This window comes from Lithobates pipiens, unplaced genomic scaffold, assembly GCF_037356315.1.
Source record: "Lithobates pipiens isolate NorthernLeopardFrog02 unplaced genomic scaffold, aLitPip1_a1.2 Scaffold_28, whole genome shotgun sequence".
Taxonomy (NCBI): Eukaryota; Metazoa; Chordata; class Amphibia; order Anura; family Ranidae; genus Lithobates; species Lithobates pipiens.
This window is the reverse complement of record NW_027507789.1, coordinates 111,575,340-111,597,047: the sequence shown is the minus strand read 5'-3', so window position 1 is coordinate 111,597,047 and position 21,708 is coordinate 111,575,340. Positions and strand designations below refer to the sequence as shown.

Below are 21,708 nucleotides of genomic sequence, written 5' to 3'. Positions count from 1 at the left end.
CAATGGACGGGGCCATTTATTATAATATCTTGGATGAGAACCTTCTTCCCTCAGCCAGAACACTGAAGATGGCTCATGGATGGGTCTTTCAGCATGACAATGACCCAAAACATACCACCAAGGGAGCAAGGAGTGGCTCAAGAAGCAGCACATTAAGGGTCATGGAGTGGCCTAGCCATTCTCCAGACCTTAAAGAGGAAGTAAAGCCTCTTAAAAAATAAAAAATACACCCTGCAAGGCAAAGGCTAGAAAGAAAATGCATAGCATTACTTACCTGAGATCGAAGCCCTGGTATCGGCCCTCGTTCGCCTCCTCCGAAGCCACCATCTATCCTGGAGTGACTTCCGGTTCTTTCGGCTCCGGCGCTGTGACTTGCCAGAGCCACGATGGCGCGTTGGTGCCGCCACTAACGCCGTGATCACCGTTAGAAGCTTCACGCTCAGTGCACCTGCGCCTGATGTCACTATTTCTTGCACCTACAGAGAAGCCTTAATCTAGGCTTACCTGTAGGTTAAAGTGGTTGTAATGGGTTTACAACCACTTTAAATTGGATGTAAACCTCCCAAAACATTCTTCATTAAGATTACGTCCTCTGCTGTAACGGGTATGAATTTCATCTGTGCCCAGTCTTGCCACAAAGAGTTAATCCAGCTCTGAGCAATCCTCTCATCTATCTTCAGTAAGATAAAAGCAGACACAGAAATAGGTGCCAGTTCTTCCTCCTTGCAGTGAGTGACAGGTGATTTCCTTATCTCATGCGGAAGTGTGAGAGAGCATTCTGTGTACTTCACATCCACCCTCCTTTCTTCTCCAGCTCTCCCAGGATTGGCTGCTACACACCTCAGCATGATTGGGCATGCTTAAGTCATGTGGTGACTTTCCTGGGTTTTGACTGGATGTTAGTGATCATGGAGCATAAAACACAAGACCAGCAGAAGTTTAGTGTGAGAAATTTTGGCCTGACCAAGGGGATTGTAGAGGTGGGTGGGGAGTCTGACATCACGACTCCACCCACTGAGCCCTGGACAACAGACTTGCCCACAGAATCCAAAGTATTGCAATTTTGATAAATTCATGGAGTGAGCTGAAACTTTGAGTTGCCAAGCGACAGCCAAGAAACCGCAAGGATTTAGAGAAAATCTGTAAAAGAGTGGACCAAAATTCCTCCTGAGATTTATAACGTTTTGTATCTTTTTTTATTTTTATTTTTTTCTAGATTTTGGTTGACATTCTGTCTCTATCATTTAAAATACACCTATGATAAAAATTATAGACCCTTCATTTCTTTGTAAGTGGGCAAACTTACAAAATCTGCAGGGGATCAAATCATTTGTTTTACCACTGTATTGGCAGGAAGCTTTTACTTAATTATGAGGGAAAAGGGGGTGGTTACCTGTTCTCGTATATAGATGAAATGTTCTTAACATATACAGTCCTTGTTATTTCATTTGTAAAAATAAAAATTTATTATAAAGCAAGTTTAGTTTATTTACTGAATAAGCTCTACTTTCATTTTAAAGTAATATTTAAGTTAAGTTATACTTACCTGCTCTGTAATGGTTTTCCAAAGAGCAGCCCAGATCCTTCTCTTCCCGGGTCCCTTGCCAGTGCTCCTGGCCCCTCCCTTGAGCCGAGTGCCCCCACAGCAAGCAGCTTGCTATGGGGGCACCCGAATTGAGCCGCTGCTCTGTCCATTTAGAGTCCATTCCCCACACAGTCTCTCCTCCTTATCTCACTGACAATGGTGCCTGCTGCTCTGTTCAGTCCCGCACAGCCGAGCCTTTCCTGCAACATCGCTGGATTGAGATGGGGCTCAGTTAAGTATTTGGGGAGCTGAGGGTGACTGCTGCACACAGGCTTTTTATCTTAAAGTGATTGTAAAGGTTTTTTTTTTATTATTAAACATGTCACGATCCTCCTTTTCTGTTGTCCCCCGCTGGCGCTCCTGGCTGCTCCTCTTCTCGAGTGCCGCCATGGAGAGCTGCTTTCCAGGGGGGGGCACTCGTGCAAGCACACGCCCAAGTCCTGCTGCTGCATACATCGACACAGACAGCACGACTCGGCCCCACCCCCGGCTCCTGTGTTGTTGTTGGATTTGATTGACCGCAGCAGGAGCCAATGACTCCTGCTGCTATTAATGTATCCAATGAGGACCCGAAAAAGTGGCTGGAGCTATGTGCTCGTCCCCATCGCTGGAACAAATGGGCTCAGGTAAGAAAAAGTGAGGGCTCTGGGGGGCTGTTGCAGCACAAAAGTTTTTCACCTTCATGCATTCAAAAACTGTTAGGGTTTACAACTTTAACACATTGAATGAATTAGGATAAAAAAAAAAAAGCTTCTGTCTTTAGAGCCACTTTAACACCTTCCCAACAAGCCACCTCTTTAAGACGCTGTAGCTCCCGCAGTGTGTCCCCGGGGCGGACATGTGATGACCACCGGGCACCCTCGATCACTCATGACAGAGCAAGAACTGGTATCTGTGTGTGTAAACACAAATACTGGTTCTGTCAGGGGAGAGGAGAGAGATTGTGTGTTCCTAGTAGGAACAACGATCTCTCTCCTCTAGTCGGCCACATCCCCCCCCCCCCCCCCCCCCCCCCACAGTCAGAACACATCTAGGGAACACGTTTAACCCCGTTCTCAGTCAGTGACATTTATACACCAATCAGTGGCTATTTTTAGCTCTGATCTCTGTATAAATGTTAATGGTCCCAAAAAAGTGTCCGATGTGTCCGCTGCAATGTCCCAATAAAAAAACGCCACCATTACTAGTAAAAAATAAATAAATAACACAGATGCCATAAATCTATCCCCTATTTTGTAAACGCTATAAGTTATGCGCACACCAATCACTATGTAGGAGAATATATATCGGCCTAAACTGATCAAGACTTTTTTTTTTTTTTGTATATTATAGCAAAAAGTACAAAATTATTGTGGTGTGTGTGTATGCGTGTGTGTGTGTGTGTGCGCGTGTGTTGTTTTTTTTTTTTTTTTCAAAATGGTCGCTCTTTTATTTTGTTTAGAGTGCAAAAAATAAAAACCACCGAGGTGATCAAATACCACCAAAAGAGAGCTCTGTTTTGTGGGGGAAAAAATACATACATTTTGTTTGGGTACAAGGTCGCACGACCGCGCAATTGTCAGTTAATGTGACTCAGTGCCGTATCGCAAAAAAATGACCTGGTCAGGAAGGGGGTAAACTTTTCCGGGGCTGAAGTGGTTAAGAATATTACATTTATACTGTATACACTGCATCACCTCCCCAGTCTAACAAAATGGCTTGCAATTTGTAAAACTACTCCACACTGAATGTTTGAAAAATTCAGAAAATTTTAATTTTTTTCAGGAAAAAAAAGGGAAAAAATTAGAGATGCACCAAAATTTCGGTGGCCGAAACGTTTCGGCCAAAGATGTTATTGGCAAAGTGCCAATAAGAGAAAAGGTGCTGATAATGGCACTGCGTTTTACCGCAAATTCACAACGGTTATTTCCGAGATTTTGGGCCGATTTTGGTGTCCTTTTATGAAGCAGTGAAATCTATTCACTGCTTCATTCTCCGGCATTCACATAGGAGATCTTTCTCCTCTGTGTGCCACTTTATGAAGCGGAGTAGATCGCTTCACCCTTGGAGGTGTGAAACGATCTACAAACGCTTCTAACACTGGAGAACGGCCCCTAATACTTGAATCTCGTGAGACTTTACGAGATTACAGTACTAGAAATTCACAGATACACACAGATGTCAATTTATTAAGCAGTGATAAATTATCACAGCTCAATACACTGACACGCGGTGTGATTAATGTTAGTGAAATAAAGCGTCCCCCTACATAATATATACATGTATACACACACAGACATTATATATACATGTATATACACACACATTATATATATATATATATATATATACACATACATATGACAGGGGGACATGGTTACAGTGTTGGGGGGTCTGAACGAGGCATAAGGAAGTTAATTATCTTCCTCTTTCCTCCTCAGATCCCCCCACATTCCCTCTTCACTCCCCGGTTCTCCACCTCTGAGTTGGTGAATCGGGGAGTGTGAATTCTGACACAGATCACCAGTGAAGCGCTGAGATCCCAGCTTCATAAAGTGACCGTTACTGTGTCAGTCTATGAGGATTCTCAGTGTGTGGAGATAATTGGTGGGAGAACAAGTTCAAACACTTCTCCCCCGATTATCTCTGGTTTATATACTGTTTATGGGCTGTGATCAGCGGCGATCCTCTGGATCTCCACTGATCACTCCTTCATAAACGGACACCTTTACCATGATTAACTGTACTTATGGTGTGTTTCATATGTCATGTGACTCAAAACTGCATCATATAGTAGCACGGGTGCGTTAATGATACATTCTTGCTGCGTTTTCAATGCATTTTTTACTGGGAGGCATGTTTTTTACTGTGCTTTTTTATTTTTATTTTTTTTGGTAACTGAAAAATACACCAAGCTGGATTTTTAGTCGGGGGGCCACACTCTTGTGATGCGGGAACCAATGCGATTCCAGTGTGCGTTCTTGCATCTTACCCGCAGGCAGTTCACACTGCATTCTGTGAACCACTGCGGGTGTCAATACAAAGTTAATGACACCCCCAGATCTGTTCAAATCCAATGCGAATTCAGCCATACAAACTGTAAGGCTGAACTCTCATTGCAGATATGGCATGTGATTGGCACAGCAGTGTGAGTGCAAATCAAATGTGATGTCTGTTTGCATGTGTGTGAACCCAGGCTTAACTTCACAATGGACCAGTGTGCAGACAAGCATAGTTTAAAGCGGTTGTATACCCGCAAGAAAAAGGAAAAAAAAACACAAAGGCATAATGAGCTAGTATGCACCGCAGACAAATATAAAGCCTCGTACACGCGATGAGAATATTGGACGGATCGTCTTTTTTTTTTTTTTTTTTTTTTTTTTTCATGCTAATGTCATATGGAAAATAAGGTTACTAAAGTTACGTATTACAGAATACAACTTCAGAACTGATGTATGTTGTAATGTATTCTTTTGTTTCCGAGCATGTGCGGTCTTGCATAGTTACATAGTAAGTGAGGTTGAAACGACACAAGTCCAACCTATGTGTGTGATTTATATGTCAATATTACATTGTATTTCTTTGTATGTTGTGGTCATTCAGGTGCTTATCTAATAGTTTTTTGAAACTATCGATGCTCCCCGCTGAGACCACCGCTTGTGGAAGGGAATTCCACATCCTTGCCGCTCTTACAGTAAAGAACCCTCTATGTAGTTTAAGGTTAAACCTCTTTTCTTCTAATCTTAATGAGCGGCCGCGTGTCTTATTAAACTCCCTTCCACGGAAGAGTTGTATCCCTATTGTGGGGTCACCAGTAGAGATGGCCTTGCGATTCACGGCGGTCGGTTCGCGGCGAACTTTGCTCGTTTGCGATTAGCCAAACTGCGGACTTCTGGCGCTGTTCGCGGCGGACATATTCGTTCACATTGTTGAAGAACTTTGACCTATGACACGTCCATCATGAGGTACAGGACAGCCAACTGAGACGTTTCAGCACATGGACATACCCCCTACCTTTTAAATAGACCTGATCTGGCGGCCATTTTACATTCTGTCTTTTGTTAGTGTAGGGAAACAATGCTGTGTGGAGCAGGGACAGTAAGTCTGTTACTATTAGGTCCAAAAAGTCCTTTTAAAGACTGGTATAGGTGTACAGTATATAGGGTTGTAATACACTTATAATATACTTTCTTTCAAATATAGAAAGCATATTCTAGTGCACTGCAGTGCTGCTGACCGATTCTGCAGCTGTCGTTTCTCAGTGTAGGGACAGTTTGGTGTTTGGAGCAGGGACGGTCTGCAATTCACTAGCTAGCTACTATTAGGTCCACAAAGGTCTTTTTAAGGACTGGTATAGGTGTACTATTTGGTGTGCAGTATATAGGGGTGTAATACACGTATAAAATACTTTCAAATATAGAAAGCATAGTATAGTGCATTTCCACTGTGCAGCATTGACTGCTGAGCGGTTCTGCAGTGATACTACAAAGAGGGACAAAAACTATTTAAAAAAAAGTATAACTGGTGTGATAGACCAGTAATAGCCCAAAATGACAGATTGAAGTGGGGTGTTGTATACCTTCAACCACATATACTGCACTTCTCTAGAGACTTTTGTCACAGGGTCATTTAAAAAATGACAGGCAGAGGAAGAGGCAGGCCCTTCCGCAGGGGTGGTAGGGGTAGGGCAGGAGCAACAGGCTTGAGCCAAAGTGGCAAATTGCAGAAGGTGCGTTCGATTACGTCAAAGGACGCACCAGACTTGGTTGAGTGGCTCACTCAGCCTTACTCTTCTGCACCCTCCTCATCCTCTCGATCTGCACCCTCTTCACTGTCTGCTGTGTGCACCCCCAAAGACACTACCACCAACACCACCACCATATACCTTCCGCTTGAGTCACAGGAATTATTTTCTGATCCATCACAAGACATTGCCGATGCGCAGCCATTTTTGGCATTGGATCAGGAAGAGGAGGTAGCAACAACCAACCACTCAGCAGTCTGACGACAGTACCCAGATCAGCCCAAGGAGGCTGGTCCCCGGTGTTGCTGCCTACTCTGAGATCTCTAATTATAGCGGTGGGGAAGGTGACGTCGATGATGTGTCTAGTGATGTCACGTGGCTGCCCACAAGAGAGGATGAGGGGAGTTCAGAGGGAGATATGGACCAGCAGATAGGGAGGAGAAGCAGGCGGAACTTATATTGCACAGGAGGAACAAACCAGACTGCTAATGTATCAGGAGCGAGGCATCAACCATGTACGGTCACATCTGGCGCTCCCAGGACGCCGGCACATGGCTCTGCAGTGTGGGCTTTTTTTTACCGTGTCCGCTGCTGACAATAGTGTTGCAATCTGCAGCCTTTGCAGTCAACACATAAGTCTCGGTAAGCCCAACACTCACCTAGGGACGACCGCCTTAAGGCACATGAGCTGCCATCACCGAGCCCAGTGGGAGCAACGGAACCCACAAAGCCAAACTCCAGGCTCTCACCGTCCAGCCTCTTCTACTTCTCATTCTCCTCTCTCCTCATAATTGTCCTCCACTCCACCTTCCATCATGCCGTCCTCACGTTTTTCTGGAAAAAGGCAGGCTTCCGTGGGCCTAATGTTCGAGCGTAAAGAAATGATGACGCTGGATAACCCTCTTGCCCAACGGTTGACCGCTGGCATGTCAGAACTGTCCGCCAACTACTGCCATATAAACTGGTGGACTTTGAGGCCTTTCGAAAATTTGTGGCCATTGGAACACCACAATGGAAGGTCCCAGGAAGGAAGTATTTCTCACAGAAGGGCATCCCAGAGCTATATGGCCATGTTCAGCGGCAAGTGAATGTATCTCTGGCACACAGTGTCGGTGCCAAGATCTGACCACAGACATGTGGTCAGATGTAGGGAAGGTATATAACTTTTACTGCCCACTGGGTGAACCTTCTGATGGCCGTCAAGCATGTAACCCGTGACACCCATGTAGATTTGGTTTTACCGCCACGGATTGCATGCAGGCCTGGCTCTTCTTCTCCTCCTCCTACTCCATCTCTTTCTCGGCTGACTCCTCCTTTTCCGCTCCTAGCGTCTCTTCCGCTGCGCTGCCCAATATCCCCAGAGCCTATTCGACAAGCCAGGCCATGCTGTGCTGCGTCTGTTGTGCCTGGAAGCCAAGAGCCACACTGGCCCTGCACTCCTTTCAGATCAGTGGCTAACACCGCTCAATTTGACAGTTGGTAAAGTGGTGTGTGACAACGGTGCCAATCTGCTTCGCGCATTGAAACAGGGAAAGTTACACACGTGCCATGCATGGCACACGTCTTAAACTTGGTCGTGCAGTGATTCCTTGTCAAATACCCTGGAGTCCAGGACCTCTTGCGACAGGCAAGGAAAATCTCAGACCATTTCAGAAGATCTTACATGGCCATGGCTCGCCTTGCTGACATTCAGCGGCAACACAATCTGCCGGTCAGACGTCTTATTTGCGATTGCCCGACGCGATGGAACTCAACCTTCTATATGCTTGATAGGCTGCTCCAGCAGAAACGTGCAGTTAAGGACTACCTGTATGAACTCTGCGGCAGAACAGGTTCTAGGAGCTTGTTTTTTTTTCACCGCGCCAGTGACTGCTCATGCGCGACGCATGCAGACTTCTGCAGCCATTTGATGAGATCACCAAACTGGTCAGTCGCAGCCATGGCGCCATCAGTGACATCTTACCTTTTGCCTTTATGGAGCGTCGTGTCATTGATCAAACCGTGGAGGAGCAGGAAGAGGAGGAAGTCGCAATACTGGATGAATTCCCAGGGGGGGCTACTCTATCTGAGACAAGTCAACAAGAGTCTGAAGAGGAGACAGAGGAGGATGGTGCCGGGGCTGATGAGGAGGAGAAAGAAGAGCATGCTTTAAACCTTTCTGGGATCCCTGTTGTCCGTGGATGAGGGGAGGAGAAAGAGGACGACGACATTATCCTGTGTGATGAGCAAGAGCCAGGCCACCACACCGCTTCCAGTTTAGTGCAAATGGGGGCCTTCATGCTCCAGTTTTTTTAACAGGGACCCTCATATAAAAAGCATAAAGGTCAAGGACCAGTACTGGGTTGCAATGTACTTAGACCCCCGGTACAACCACAAAATGGCAGAAATGTTACCACCATCACAGAGGGCTGTCAGAATGGAGCACTTCCAGGCCTTGCTTAAAGAAATGCTGCATTCTGCTTTTGCGTGCGCTGGCAGAGGAATTCCCAATCCCAGAGAAAGAGTTGCGGGTACCAATCCAACAGCACCTGCAAGAAGAGGGCGGTTTGAAGATGTGTTGGTCACTTCTGATAGATCATTCTTTCAGCCGACCCATCGACAGGTGTCATCCGGATCCAGCATCAGGGAACGCCTAGACCAACAGGTGTCCGACTACATCAGGTTAACGGCCGATGTGGATGCTCTGAGAAGTGATGAACCCCTGGACTACTGGGTGGGCAGGCTTGACCTCTGGCCAGAGCTTGCACAAATTGCAATGGAACTGTTGGCTTGCCCCTCGTCCAGTGTCCTGTCCAAAAGGACGTTCAGCGCAGCAGGGGGCATCGTGACTGTTAAGCGTACTCGCCTAGCTCACGACAGTGTTGACTACCTCACATTTATAAAAATGAATGAGGCATGGATCTCAGAGGAATTCAACACATATGACCAGTAGACCATGTATATGCATAACTCTATAAACGATTTATATAATCTAGCACACAGACCTTTTTTCTACCTTTTGGCTCACTTGTACAAAAAAAGCACACCGTACTATATGCCCATACCCTCCTGTTTGAAGAGGTTGAGCTGTGTCATATTTTTGGTCCCGCAGCGAGGTGCTGGTGTGGTGTCAGTGCGCTCTATCACGGTGCTGGTGTGGTGTCGGTGCTGGTGTCGGTGCTCTCTATCGCGGTGCTGGTGTCGGTGCTCTCTATCGCGGTGCTGGTGTCGGTGCTCTCTATCGCGGTGCTGGTGTCGGTGCTCTCTATCGCGGTGCTGGTGTCGGTGCTCTCTATCGCGGTGCTGGTGTCGGTGCTCTCTATGGCGGTGCTGGTGCCCTCTATGGCGGTGCTGGTGTCGGCGCCCAGTCTCTATCGCGGTGCTGGTGTCGGTGAGGGAGATAGCAGCGGAGAAGCCAATCACCAGGCAGTGCCAGCACAATGGCTGTGGATCAGCACTGGACTGGCACCTATGGACCACCGCAATGGAGCCCTGCATAGGTGGGGGTAAGGGCCGGGCAGAGGGAGGGGTCAGGGGCTCAAGCACAGGTTGGGACACTGGGACATTGGCACAGGACTGCACTGCCCTGACTGTGGCACTGATCATCTCCTGCAAACCCTTCATAGCCTGGCCTGACCTTGCCTCTCCTCCATGGCCCTCATGCGCTCCTGAATTGACAAAATTTCACAGATAAAAAAAGAATGCTTGTCGTTGTCAATCCCAGATTCACTTAATACTTCTGGTATGTCCGTGTCCATGTTGTGGGACTATGTGTGCACAGCTAGTAAGTATTTTGTGGCTGAAAATATAACCTGGAGGTTTTCAAGGTTCGCCTGCCATTAAAGTGAATGGGGTCCGCCACAAACCTTGCGGTTTGCGAACATTTGGGCACGTTCGCGGATCGTGTTTGCGAAACGTCCCGTCGGAACTTCTTATCCCCTCTCAAGCATTTCTTCTCCAGAGAGTATAAGTTCAGTGCTCGCAACCTTTCCTCATAACTAATATCCTCCAGACCTTTTATCAGCTTTGTTTCCCTTCTTTGTACTCACTCAATTTCCAGTACATCCTTCCTGAGGACTGGTGCCCAGAACTGGACGGCATACTCCAGGTGCAGCTGGACCAGAGTCTTCTAGAGCGGGAGAATTATCGTTTTATATCTATGGAGTTGAGCCCCTTTTTAATGCATGCCAGTATTCTATTTGCTTTGTTAGCAGCAGCTTGGCATTGCATGCCATTGCTGAGACTATCATCTACTAAGACCCCCAGGTCCTTTTCCATCCTAGATTCCCCCAGAGGTTCTCCCCCCCCAGTGTATAGATTGCATTCATGTTTTTGCCACCCAAATGCATTATTTTACATTTTTCTACATTGAACCTCATTTGCCATGTAGTTGTCCAACCCATTAATTTATTCAGATCTTTTTGCAAGGTTTCCACATCCTGAAGACAATTTATTGCCCTGCTTAGCTTAGTATTGTCCGCAAATACAGAGATTGAACTGTATACCCCATCCTCCAGGTCATTTATGAACAAATTAAACAGGATTGGTCCCAGCACAGAACCCTGGGGGACCCCACTTTCCACCCTCTTCTGATTTTTTTTATTTTTTTTTATTTAACTTTTTTCCAGGATGAATACTGGCTAATTAAATGAAAATCTTTTGCATTTGTCCCATCGGATAATTTCTGATGAACTGTTGTGATCGGCTCTCGAAAGCTGTTTACTAAGAATCAGGTTATCGTACGATCGATTTTGAAAGCTCTTTGTTCAGTCAGATTCTCTGATCTTATGTGCTAGGTATAATGTGGCCTGTGTGTTTAGGGTCATTGTCTTGGTAGCTCGCTGACCTCCGTCTAGTCACAGGTCTCTTGCAGACAAACAAGTTTCCCCAAGGCTCTGTTCACAACTAGGCGTTTTTGGGCATTTTTCTGCTCTAAACCTCAGTCCTAAAAACGCCCGAGACAAATCCCATTCATTTCAATGGCCCCTGTTCATATCTGTCACCTAAAGAAAAATGCCTGTCGCTCTAAGTACAGAAGCTTCTTTTTTTGGCAGATTACAAGCAGTTTTCATTCTTTTACATTGTTGACCTTTACAAAATTGTGGTAAAAATCACACGACTTTCTGCCAATACGCTCAGGTGTGAACGAAGCCTAAGCGTTGACCAGTATTTATCCATCTTGACTTCAGTCCTGCTCATGAAAAATCATCATAACACCGTTATTTCCTTTCGCGTTTTTCCATCTGACCCCTTTTAAAGTTTACAGCCACTTATTTTTATACTGAGGAAATATACATTTTATTTCTAGTAAATGCACCAAAAGGCACGTTTCTTTCCCCAATAGAGGAGCTTGATTTCCCTAGACCTTGTGTCCAACTTTGCACTTGATTTCCAGTGACTCAGTTGAGCTTAACACATTGTCATGGATTGATGGCACTATATGTGCTTCATGAGTGATCTGCCTTGTATGGGCAGATTTGTTCTCCTGTCATTGCAGACACACATGCTGTCACACACAAGTGGCTGCTCAGGCTTTATTAATAGCTGTCAGTTCAGAGTCGGGTCTCCTTGTGACATAGTAGATGTATCTGGTTTCCTGGAGCAGCTTTCCTTGTGTAGCAGCAGATAACCAGCCTTCACACCTGCACTGCATAGTAGAACACTTTCAAAGGGATGCCGAGCCCAGCATGTTACCATATTGGACCACGTGACTCTCAAAACTATTAAATCTGCTTCAGTCTGGAGATGTCTGCAGCTCTAGATTGCACAATTGCACTGATTTCTTATTGCTCGCTTGCCAAGTCTTCGTATCATCTGTGTCTGTTCATGCCCATTTACTCTTGATTTAAAGCGGTAGTAAATCCTCCGATACTACTACTACTACTACTTTACATATTCTTAAAGACCATATAGTTCTACATCGATTGATCGCTATGTTTGTCCACATTATTTGTCTTACTGTATAAACTGGTGATCTTGTAGAGTAATTCCTGTAGTAAGCCTGCACCATCTCAGTTGTGGTCTTCCGCGTCTTATTCAATTTGAATTTCCGCCCACAGTTCCTTCTTGTCTCTGTAATCCCACGCGTGCGCACTATGGTCACAATATTCAAGCCATCATGCTTTTTTTGAGTAATGTGCATGAAGCATCATGGGATGTTGGGGGCTGACGTCTACATGAGGAAATGACGCAGCCCCGGCATAAACAAAAAATTTTTCCGGCAGAGGCTGTGCTTGCCAGAATGAATGGGGATCCGGCGCATGCGCGGTACACGTCCCCACTCGTGAATGCAGTTGTAACTTCACAAGTAAACAGGTAAGAAAAAAAAAAGTCTTAATAGCAATCGGTTTAAAATAATGACTTGTACAATTAGATTGAAAGTGAAAATGTTGACTATACAAACGCTTTAAGGAGCATCTAAAGACACAATTCAATATTAATGCTGGACTCTAAGCATCATCTTTTTTTCATTCTTAGTTCCTTTTATCTCTATATCTTTCTTGCAGTTAATGTAGACTTCTTGCTATGAACTCTCCTCTGTCTCCGTGGATAGTACAGCTCCCACTATACTTCCAGCCATCTGCTGGCAATAGCAAGGCTTCTATAATCCACACTGGTACCGGCATAGTGTCTCTTCCCCCTCTCCATGCTTTGCCTTTTACAAAGCACAGGCTGTGATGAAGCTGCAGCTGGCAAGACTTTACATAACTGCAAGCAGGATATAAATGGCCATTTAAATTCAGGCAGTTCAGCAAGGACCGGACAAATTTCAATTCATGTATGGGCCCTTTGGTTGTACCGAAGTGAATCCACTGATGGTCTTATGTAAAACAACCCCATTGGGTTTTTCCCGCTCGATTAGTGCTGCAAGATATAGCTGACAGTGCTGATCTGTGTATTCTGATAGCAAGCAAGTCTTCCCACTGTCAGACTACAAAGGCTCTGGAACTAAGTGGTTTTAACTGCTTGCCGACTGCCTCACGCCGATATACTTTGGCAGAAGGGCTCGTACAGACAAACTAACGTACCTGCACGTTGCCCTTTAAGAGGCGGTTCTGCGGCAAGCTCTGTAAGTTATCGCTGGTCCCATTGACTCGATTGCCGCTGGGATACCCGCAATCGTCTCACGGGAAGGAAGAACGGGGGGATGCTAATGTAAACAAGCATCTCCTGCCTAGTGACAGTGTCACTGATCTCTGCTCCCTGTGATCGGGAGCAGAGATCAGTTTTGTCACACGTAGCCACACCCCCCAAGTTAGAAACACGCCCCAGGGCACACTTAACCCATACATCGCCCCCTAATGGTTAACCCCTTCACTACCAGTGTCATTTACACAGGAATCTGTGCGTTTGTATAGCACTGTTGCTGTATAAATGACAATGGTCCCAAAAATGTGTCAAAAATGTCCGATGTGTCTGCCATAATGTTGCAGTCACGATGAAAATCGTTGATCGCCGCCATTATTGGTTAAAAAAAATAAATAATAAAAATGCCATAAACTATCCTCTATTTTGTAAACTTTTCAATAAATAAACGCTTATTGCGATTTATTTTTTACCCAAACATATGCAGGAGAATACGTCTACATATAAACTGAGGGGAACAAACATTTTTTTTATATATATATATATATATTTTTGGGGAATATTTATTATGGCAAAATGTAAAAAATAATGGGTTTTTTTTTTTTTTAATTGACGCTCTTTTTTTGTTTATAGCGCAAAAAATAAAAACCGCAGAGGTGATCAAATTCCACCAAAAGAAAGCTCTATTTGTGGGAAAAAAAGGACGTCAATTTTGTTTGGGAGCCACGTCGCTCGACCACGCAATTGTCGATTAAAACGACGCAGTGCCGAATCGCAAAAAGTGCTCTCGTCAGGAATGGGGTAAATTCTTCCGGGGCTGAAGTGGTTAAATAACATGTTTGAAATAACACCAAAGGTCTGTAGTGCTCCAATCCATGTGAAAATATGAGTTTAGTTTTCATGTCTATGTATAAATAAGAAAATAAACATTAAAATGGACCTTGCTTATGTTCCTAATTAAAGTTATGCTAAAGTCTTTTTGCTATTTTAAAAAGGTAAAAAAAAAACAAAAAAAACTTTTTAGGCCCCTTTCACACGGGTGCTTCCGTGAAGCGAAAACCGCTTGCTTAGCGGTGAATCTCCGCTGATCCCTGCTGAGCAGGCGAATGACGGGTCCCGCTCTACTCTATGGGAAGATCGGATGAAAATAGACCGCCTGTCTGTTTTTCATCTGATCCGCCAGATGGTTGTAAAAAATATGACCACCATCTGTCTGAATTTGGCAGATTGGATAGCAGCAGGTGTCAGCGGACATGTCACCACTGACATCCCCCGCTCCATAGGGTTGAATAGATGGCCCAATCAGGTCCGCCTGAAAAACTGACAGGTGGACCTGATCGGACAGCCTGTGTGAAAGGGGCCTTATACTTACCTGCTCTGTGCAGTTGGTTTTGCACAGAGCAGCTTGGATCCTCCTCTTCTCTGGTCCCTCTACAGCTCTCCTGGCCCCTCCCTCTTGTTGAGTGCCCTGACAGTAAGCAGCTTGCTATGGGGTAAGCCGAGCCCTGTCCATTTTTAGACATGGAGCCACGGCCCAGCCCAGCCCCCTTTCTCCTCATTGGCTCACTGCCTGTGATTGACAGCAGCGGGAGCTAATGACGCTTCGTTGTTGCCTCAGCCAATGACGGGGCAGAGTCTGGGCAGCTGAGTCTAACTTGCAACATCGCTGGATCGAGATGTAGCTCAGGTAAGTATTAGGGGGGCTGCTGGACAAGGAAGGTTTTTTTATCTTGATGCATAGAATATATTATGATAAAAACCACCTGCCTTTTACGTGCAGGCTCAGTTTTGTGTCAGGGTGAACATACACTATATTAACAAAAGTATTGGGATGCCTTTCTTTACACATACATGAACTTTAATGGCGTCTTAGTCTATAGGGTTAAATATTGAGTTGGCTCACCCTTTGCAGCTATAACAGCTTCAACTTTTCTGGGAGGACTGTCCACAAGGTTTGGGAGTGTCAATGGGAATGTTTGACCATTCTTCCAGAAGCGCATTTGTGAAGTCGGGCACTGATGTGGATGAGAAGGCCTGGCTCAAAGTCTCCACTCTAATTCATTCCAAAGTGTTCTGTCGGATTGAGGTCAGGACTCTGTGCAGGTCAATTAAGTTGTTCGACCCCTAACTCGTTCATCCATATCTTTATGGACCTTGCTTTGTGCACTGGTGCACAGTCATGTTGGAACAGGAATGGGCCATCCTCAAACTGTTGCCACAAAGTTGGGAGCATGAAATTGTCCAAAATGTCTTGGTAGGCTGACGCCTTCAGAGTTCCTTTCACTGGAACTAAGAGGCCAAGCCCAACCCCTGAAAAACATCCCCACACCATAATCCCCCTCTGGTCACCAAATGGTTTGGACCAGTGCATGAAGTAAGCTCCATAAAGACATGGATGAGGGAGTTTGGGGTGGAGGAACTTGATTGGCCTGCAGAGAGTCCTGACCTCAACCCTCTAGTACACCTTTGGCATGAATTAGAGCGGATACTGCAAGCCAGGCCTTCTCGTCCACATCAGTGCCTGACCTCACATATACGCTTCTGAAAGAATGGTCAAACATTCCCATAGTCACTTGAAAAAGATTTTTGAATTGAAAGTATAACCTCACAGGGTAACTTACTGTGAATATACAAATAGCAGTGTGCCACCATCCCATTAATGGATATATAAAGACTAGAAAAATGGACTTTTAAAGCACACGAGTACACCATGTAAAAGTAATTAGGGTATTTTATTTGTAGAAAAATTGGTTAAAAAAGATTATTAATACATAATTTATTTAAAAAATTGTTATTCTATGACCCACACATGGATTCTGACAACACTTCAACATAAACGGATTGTACCGATACACCCAATGGCACAGTGGTGGTAACCGATTTGGGATGTACACGTGGAGTGGTCAGAGTGTGAATCCAATTTGAGAAAATGTTCGCTCTACATGTTGTGCGTACTGGTACGCTTCTTCAGGAGCACATGGGTAACGGGGGTATTATATATCAGCAAAATTGTCGCCGGACTTGAAGGAGGTAGATGGCTAACTAATCAGTCTAGAATGTAAAGTCTTAGAATCAACCGCAGAGAATTAACGTTTATAATTTGCTAATGAGCAAGAAAATTATATCAATCTGCCCAGGAAGAGATTGTAGACACACCACTAAACAGGCGTAGGTACTGGCAATATGGGAAACGGCCTGTATTTATCAAAATGACAAGGCTGTCCACAAACTAGCTTTACGCTCAAAAACAGAGCGGGTGATGCCTCAAAGTTCAGAGACGTGCCTGAGTGGTGTGTATATCTCCTGGGATTCAGCAGACCCTCACTGAATCCCAGGAGATATACTCAGTGTCTTGATCTCTGGCTTTCTGAAGAGAAACACAGATGTCTTTGAGCGTTATTCAGGGTCCGTATTTACTTCTGGGGATAAAATGCTTGCTCAAACGATGCAGCCATGTAAATCCTGGTGCCTGTGCAGTTTTTGGTCCTGTTCACCAATAACTGAGAGCTGGTTCACACCACAAAAACGCACTATAGATCCATTCCAGATGCTTTTCTGCCTGCGTAATTTTGATGCGTTTCAGTGCGTTTTTGATGCTTTTTTTACAGCGTTGTAGCCTGATCATTGGGGGGAGATTAAAACTGAGGAAATGCTTCATCCTGCCTTTGTAAAGTGAAAAGATGAGAGTGCCAAGCTATAGGGATAATATTAGTTGAAATAAATATATCAAGAGTTGACAGCCAACATAGACTATAATGTCACCTCTGTCTACCACTGCAGCTAATCTTCTGCTTTTAGTCGATTCCTTGGCTATTGTGGCCAGCTCTGAACCTGCATGTGAGGTAATGCTGGTCGCTTCTGAGTTCACTATCCATTGAGGATATTGGGGGCAATGTCAAATTCTCTATAGCCACCTGGATCACTCAGTTGATCCAGAAGTTCACAATTGCAGCTGGAGCCATGAGCTTGTTTTGACCACTTCGATTTTAGACCACTTGGACCTGCATTTGCACGCTGTGGAAACTGACTTTTTGTTCCCTGTATACATTTTCTTTTCAGATACACATTTAATAATTTATGCTATAATTCATTTGCATATTTGTTTCCAGGGATACCTCAAATTAAATGATCACAGCCAAGAAATGTTTCCTAGCTTTATTGCTGAAAAGTGAGAACGCACATCTATATGCATTTAGCCACTATTTGTGAGGCTTTAGGTTACATAGGTTGAAAAAAGACACAAGTCCATCCAGTTCAACCACAAAAAAAAAAAAAAAAAAAAAAAAATATATCATACAATCCCATATACCCAATTCTATACCCACAGTTGATCCAGAGGAAGGCGAAAAACCCCAGCAGAGCATGATCCAATTTGCTAAAGCAGGGGAAAAAATTCCTTCCTGATCCCCCCGAGAGGCAATCGGATTTTCCCCGGATCAACTTTACCTATAAATGTTAGTACCCAGTTATTTTATGTACACTTAGGAAATAATCCAGGCCCTTCTTAAAGCAATCCACTGAGCTGGCCAGAACCACCTCTGCAGGGAGTCTATTCCACATTTTCACAGCTCTTACTGTGAAGAAACCTTTCCGTATTTGGAGATGAAATCTCTTTTCCTCTAGACGTAAAGAGTGCCCCCTTGTCCACTTTGTTGACTGTAAAGTGAATAACTCGACACCAAGTTCACTATATGGAGCCCTTATATATTTGTACATGTTGATCATATCCCCCCTTAATCCCCTCTTATCAAGAGTGAATAAATTCAGTTCCTCTAATCTTTCCTCATAGCTGAGTTCCTCCATGCCTCTTATCAGTTTGGTTGCCCTTCCCTGCACTTTCTCCAGTTCCCCGATATCCTTTTTGAGAACTGGTGCCCAAAACTGAACTGCATATTCCAGATGAGGTCTTACTAATGATTTGAACAGGGGCAAAATGATATCTCTAGCTCTGGAGTACATACCTCTCTTAATACAGGAAAGGACTTTGCTCACTTTGGAAACCGCAACTTGGCATTGCATGCTATTATTGAGCTTATTATCTACCAAAACCCCCAGATCCTTCTCCACTATGGATTCCCCCAGTTGTACTCCCCCTAGCGTGTATGATGCATGCATATTCTTAGCCCCCAAGTGCATAACTTTACATTTCTCAACATTAAACCTCATCTGCCACATAGTCGCCCAATTAGACAGAGCATTGAGGTCGGCTTGTAAATTGGAGACATCCTGTAAGGACGTTATTCCACTGCATAGCTTGGTGTCATCTGCAAAGATGGAAATGTTACTTTTGATCCCAGACCCAATATTTATAAAGATATTAAAAAGTAAGAGTCCCAGCACTGAACCTTTGGCCGTGAGCCACATCGGTTTTATTTTTAGCCTTTTAAACTTCTTACCCATGGGAATATACTTTGCAGTGAGATCACAAACAGTCTTTTTGAAGAATTCCCATTTCTGTTCTGTGCCCATTGATGCCAATATTCTCTCCCAGTCTAGGTCCTGGAGAGCAGCCCTCATCCTTGGAAAATTTGCTCTCTTGAAATTAAGTGTTTTTATCTTTCCCGTATGTGATTTTTGCTTACAGCGAACATCAAATGAAATCATGTTAGGGTCACTACTACCCAGATGTTCCTTTATCTGAATATTAGTAATATGTTCTGCATGGTTTGCGATTACCAGATCCAACAGAGCATCATTCCTAGTTGGGGCCTCAATAAACTGGACCATAAAATTGTCCTGTAATAGGTTTATAAATTTTTGCCCTTTAATTGTCCCAGCAGTGCCATTACTCCAGTCAATTTCTGGGTAGTTAAAATTTATTCAGCGAATGTACAAAGATTTTTCGTCAGAATATTCTCATCTGAAAATTGATCTGTGTGGCCAGCATAAGGCTTGGTGCACACCTATGCAGTTTGCTTTTGATCTGTTTCTGCAGTGCCTTTTGCTGTATGTTTTGATTTTTGCGCACGTGATTTTACTGCAATTTGCATTTTTGCCTTTTTTTGGGCAGATTAAAAAACACAAATTGCTACAAAAACGCATCACATGCTTTTCTGCAGCTTCTCCATTGAAGTATATTGAACCAATAAAGCACCATTTTGCGTTAAAAGTCCCTGACCCTTTCAGATGTGAACGTGTCCCATAGGAAACCATGTAAATGAACTGTAGTGCATTTCTGCAAAAAGTACCAATGCATAGATGTGAACCAGGTCTATGACATTTACTAACATAATGGGGTTAAAAAAACTAAAATTAGCCCTTTAAAGTAGAATAAAAGTAGATAATCACTACTGTAAAGGGTTCATTTATTTTTAACTGTAGAACAGTGAGTAATATTTACAGTAGCGATTATTTGCTCTTTTTGTACTATAAAGGGCTCATTTTTTTTTTTTTATTTTTTTTTTATTTTTTTTTTTTTAACCCCATTATGTTACTGGCTGATTAATCGATTATGAAAATAATAATCGATGAATTTCATAATCGATTAGTTGTCGATCGATTAGTTGTTTCAGCCCTAGTTAAAATCCCCCATTATTATCACTGTCCCAGCCCTTGCAGCCCTTTCTATCTGTGCAAGGAGCTGAGTCTCCACCTCATTAACATTGGGTCGTCTATAACAAACTCCAATGATTAACTTTGAACTATGCACATCTGTATGCAGTTCCACCAATAATGCTTCAGACTCATCACACTCTCCGTCCACCAGGTCCTCTTTCTCACTCGCCTTGAGATCACTTCTCACATACAGACAGACCCCTCCACCTTTCCTTTTTACTCTGTCTTTCCGAAAGAGTGCATAGCCAGGAATATTAATAGCCCAGTCATGTGAGGAATGAAGCAAAGTTTCAGCAATACCGATTACATCATAGCTCTCCTGATGCACCAGAGCTTCCAACTCACCTATTTTGCTTTGCAGTCTTCTGGCATTGGTGAACAAACATTTTAATGCATTAATATATTTTGACCGGTCACATACTATCATCTTGGGTGTTCCAAGATTACAACTAGGACTTGCTACTATATTTACCTTGGGTTTATGTGCTTTGGTTAACCTACCACTAATGCCCCTAATATTGCCCTCTGGAATATGCTCCACGCTGACTATCTCTATCTCTGGACCCTCCCCCCTTTGCCTAGTTTAAAACCCCCTCTAACTTTTTGGCCATCCTTAATCCCTATTAGGTGTTTTCACATAGGTTTTTGCTGGGCATAGACTTTTGAACAAGTCAAAGCAGTCTTGTTCCTAAGTTGTACATAGTAAACTTGGATACAGTAATGGGCAATCCAAAGTGTCTGCAGTTTTTATTTTTGCTCCAAGTGACCCCAGATCCCCAAAGCTGTACTGCTCAAATATGTAAATGGCTTCAGAATGGACAGTAATACCTGGCTTCAGCCTCTTCATTTTACAGCACCTCCTCTTTGGCCTGTCAATTCAAAGGGTGATCTCACTGCAATGTTGAGGGACAGGAGAGTGATGACCATGTTTAGATCTTCAGCCTCTACTGCCTCTGTCCTACCTTCTATCTGCTGTAACCTGCTACTAAATATCACCCCACTTGGGACAGCCAACTCATTTCATTACTTGGCATGGAGACACACTCTGGAAGAATGACACATTGTATGATATAGTTCAGATTCTATGCACCATTTATCTTGTAGATGGACATCTTTGCACAAAAAGTCGTGTAATACTTTGGAATATTTTATTTTTATTCCATGTACTTCTATGGCTCTATCAATTTGCGAAGTGCTTTATATATTGTACATTTACACAAGTCCCTGCCCTCAGGGAGTTTACAGTCTAGGTCCCTAACTCACATTCATATATTCTGTGTGTGTGTGTGTATATATATATATATATATATATATATATATATATATATATATATTCTCTATCTTGGCCAATTTTTAAACAGGAGCCAATTAATCTACCAGCATGTCTTTAGAGTATGAGAAGAAAACATTGTGCAAACTCCAGGCAGGTAGTGCCACGGTTGGGATTCGAACAGACGACCCCAGTGCTGCTAGGCAGAAGTACTAACCACTTAACCACTGTGCTGCTATGTGGACTCCTAAAGGGGTTGTAAACCCTCAAGGTTTTTCACCTTCATGCATTCTATGCATGAAGGTGGAAAAACCTTCTGTCGTGCAGCAGCCCCCAGAGCCCCCCTTTTACTTGAACAGGATAGTTCCAGCAATGGGGATGGGCACAGCAGCTAGATTGATAGCAGCAGGAACCATTGGTTCCCACTGCTGTCAATCAAATCCAGTGACCCGTGTCAATGGACGCAGCAGCAGGACTCGGGAGTGCACCCGCACAAGTGCCACCATGAAG

The 21,708-nt window shown here is 44.0% G+C and overlaps 1 protein-coding gene across 2 annotated transcripts in view; it reads left to right on the top strand.

Annotated features, from left to right (window-relative positions):
• DNAJC7 (DnaJ heat shock protein family (Hsp40) member C7) overlaps positions 1 to 21,708 on the top strand; it is a 156,427-nt gene that overhangs the window by 29,941 nt on the left and 104,778 nt on the right. Inside the window, exon 2 of one of the 2 annotated variants that reach the window (XM_077459536.1) lies at positions 14,007 to 14,174. The exons of the other annotated variant lie outside the window; for it this stretch is intronic. Within the exon in view, the coding sequence (XP_077315662.1) occupies positions 14,007 to 14,174 (168 nt within the window). The remainder of the gene's footprint in view (positions 1 to 14,006; positions 14,175 to 21,708) is intronic. 2 annotated transcript variants of the gene reach the window in all.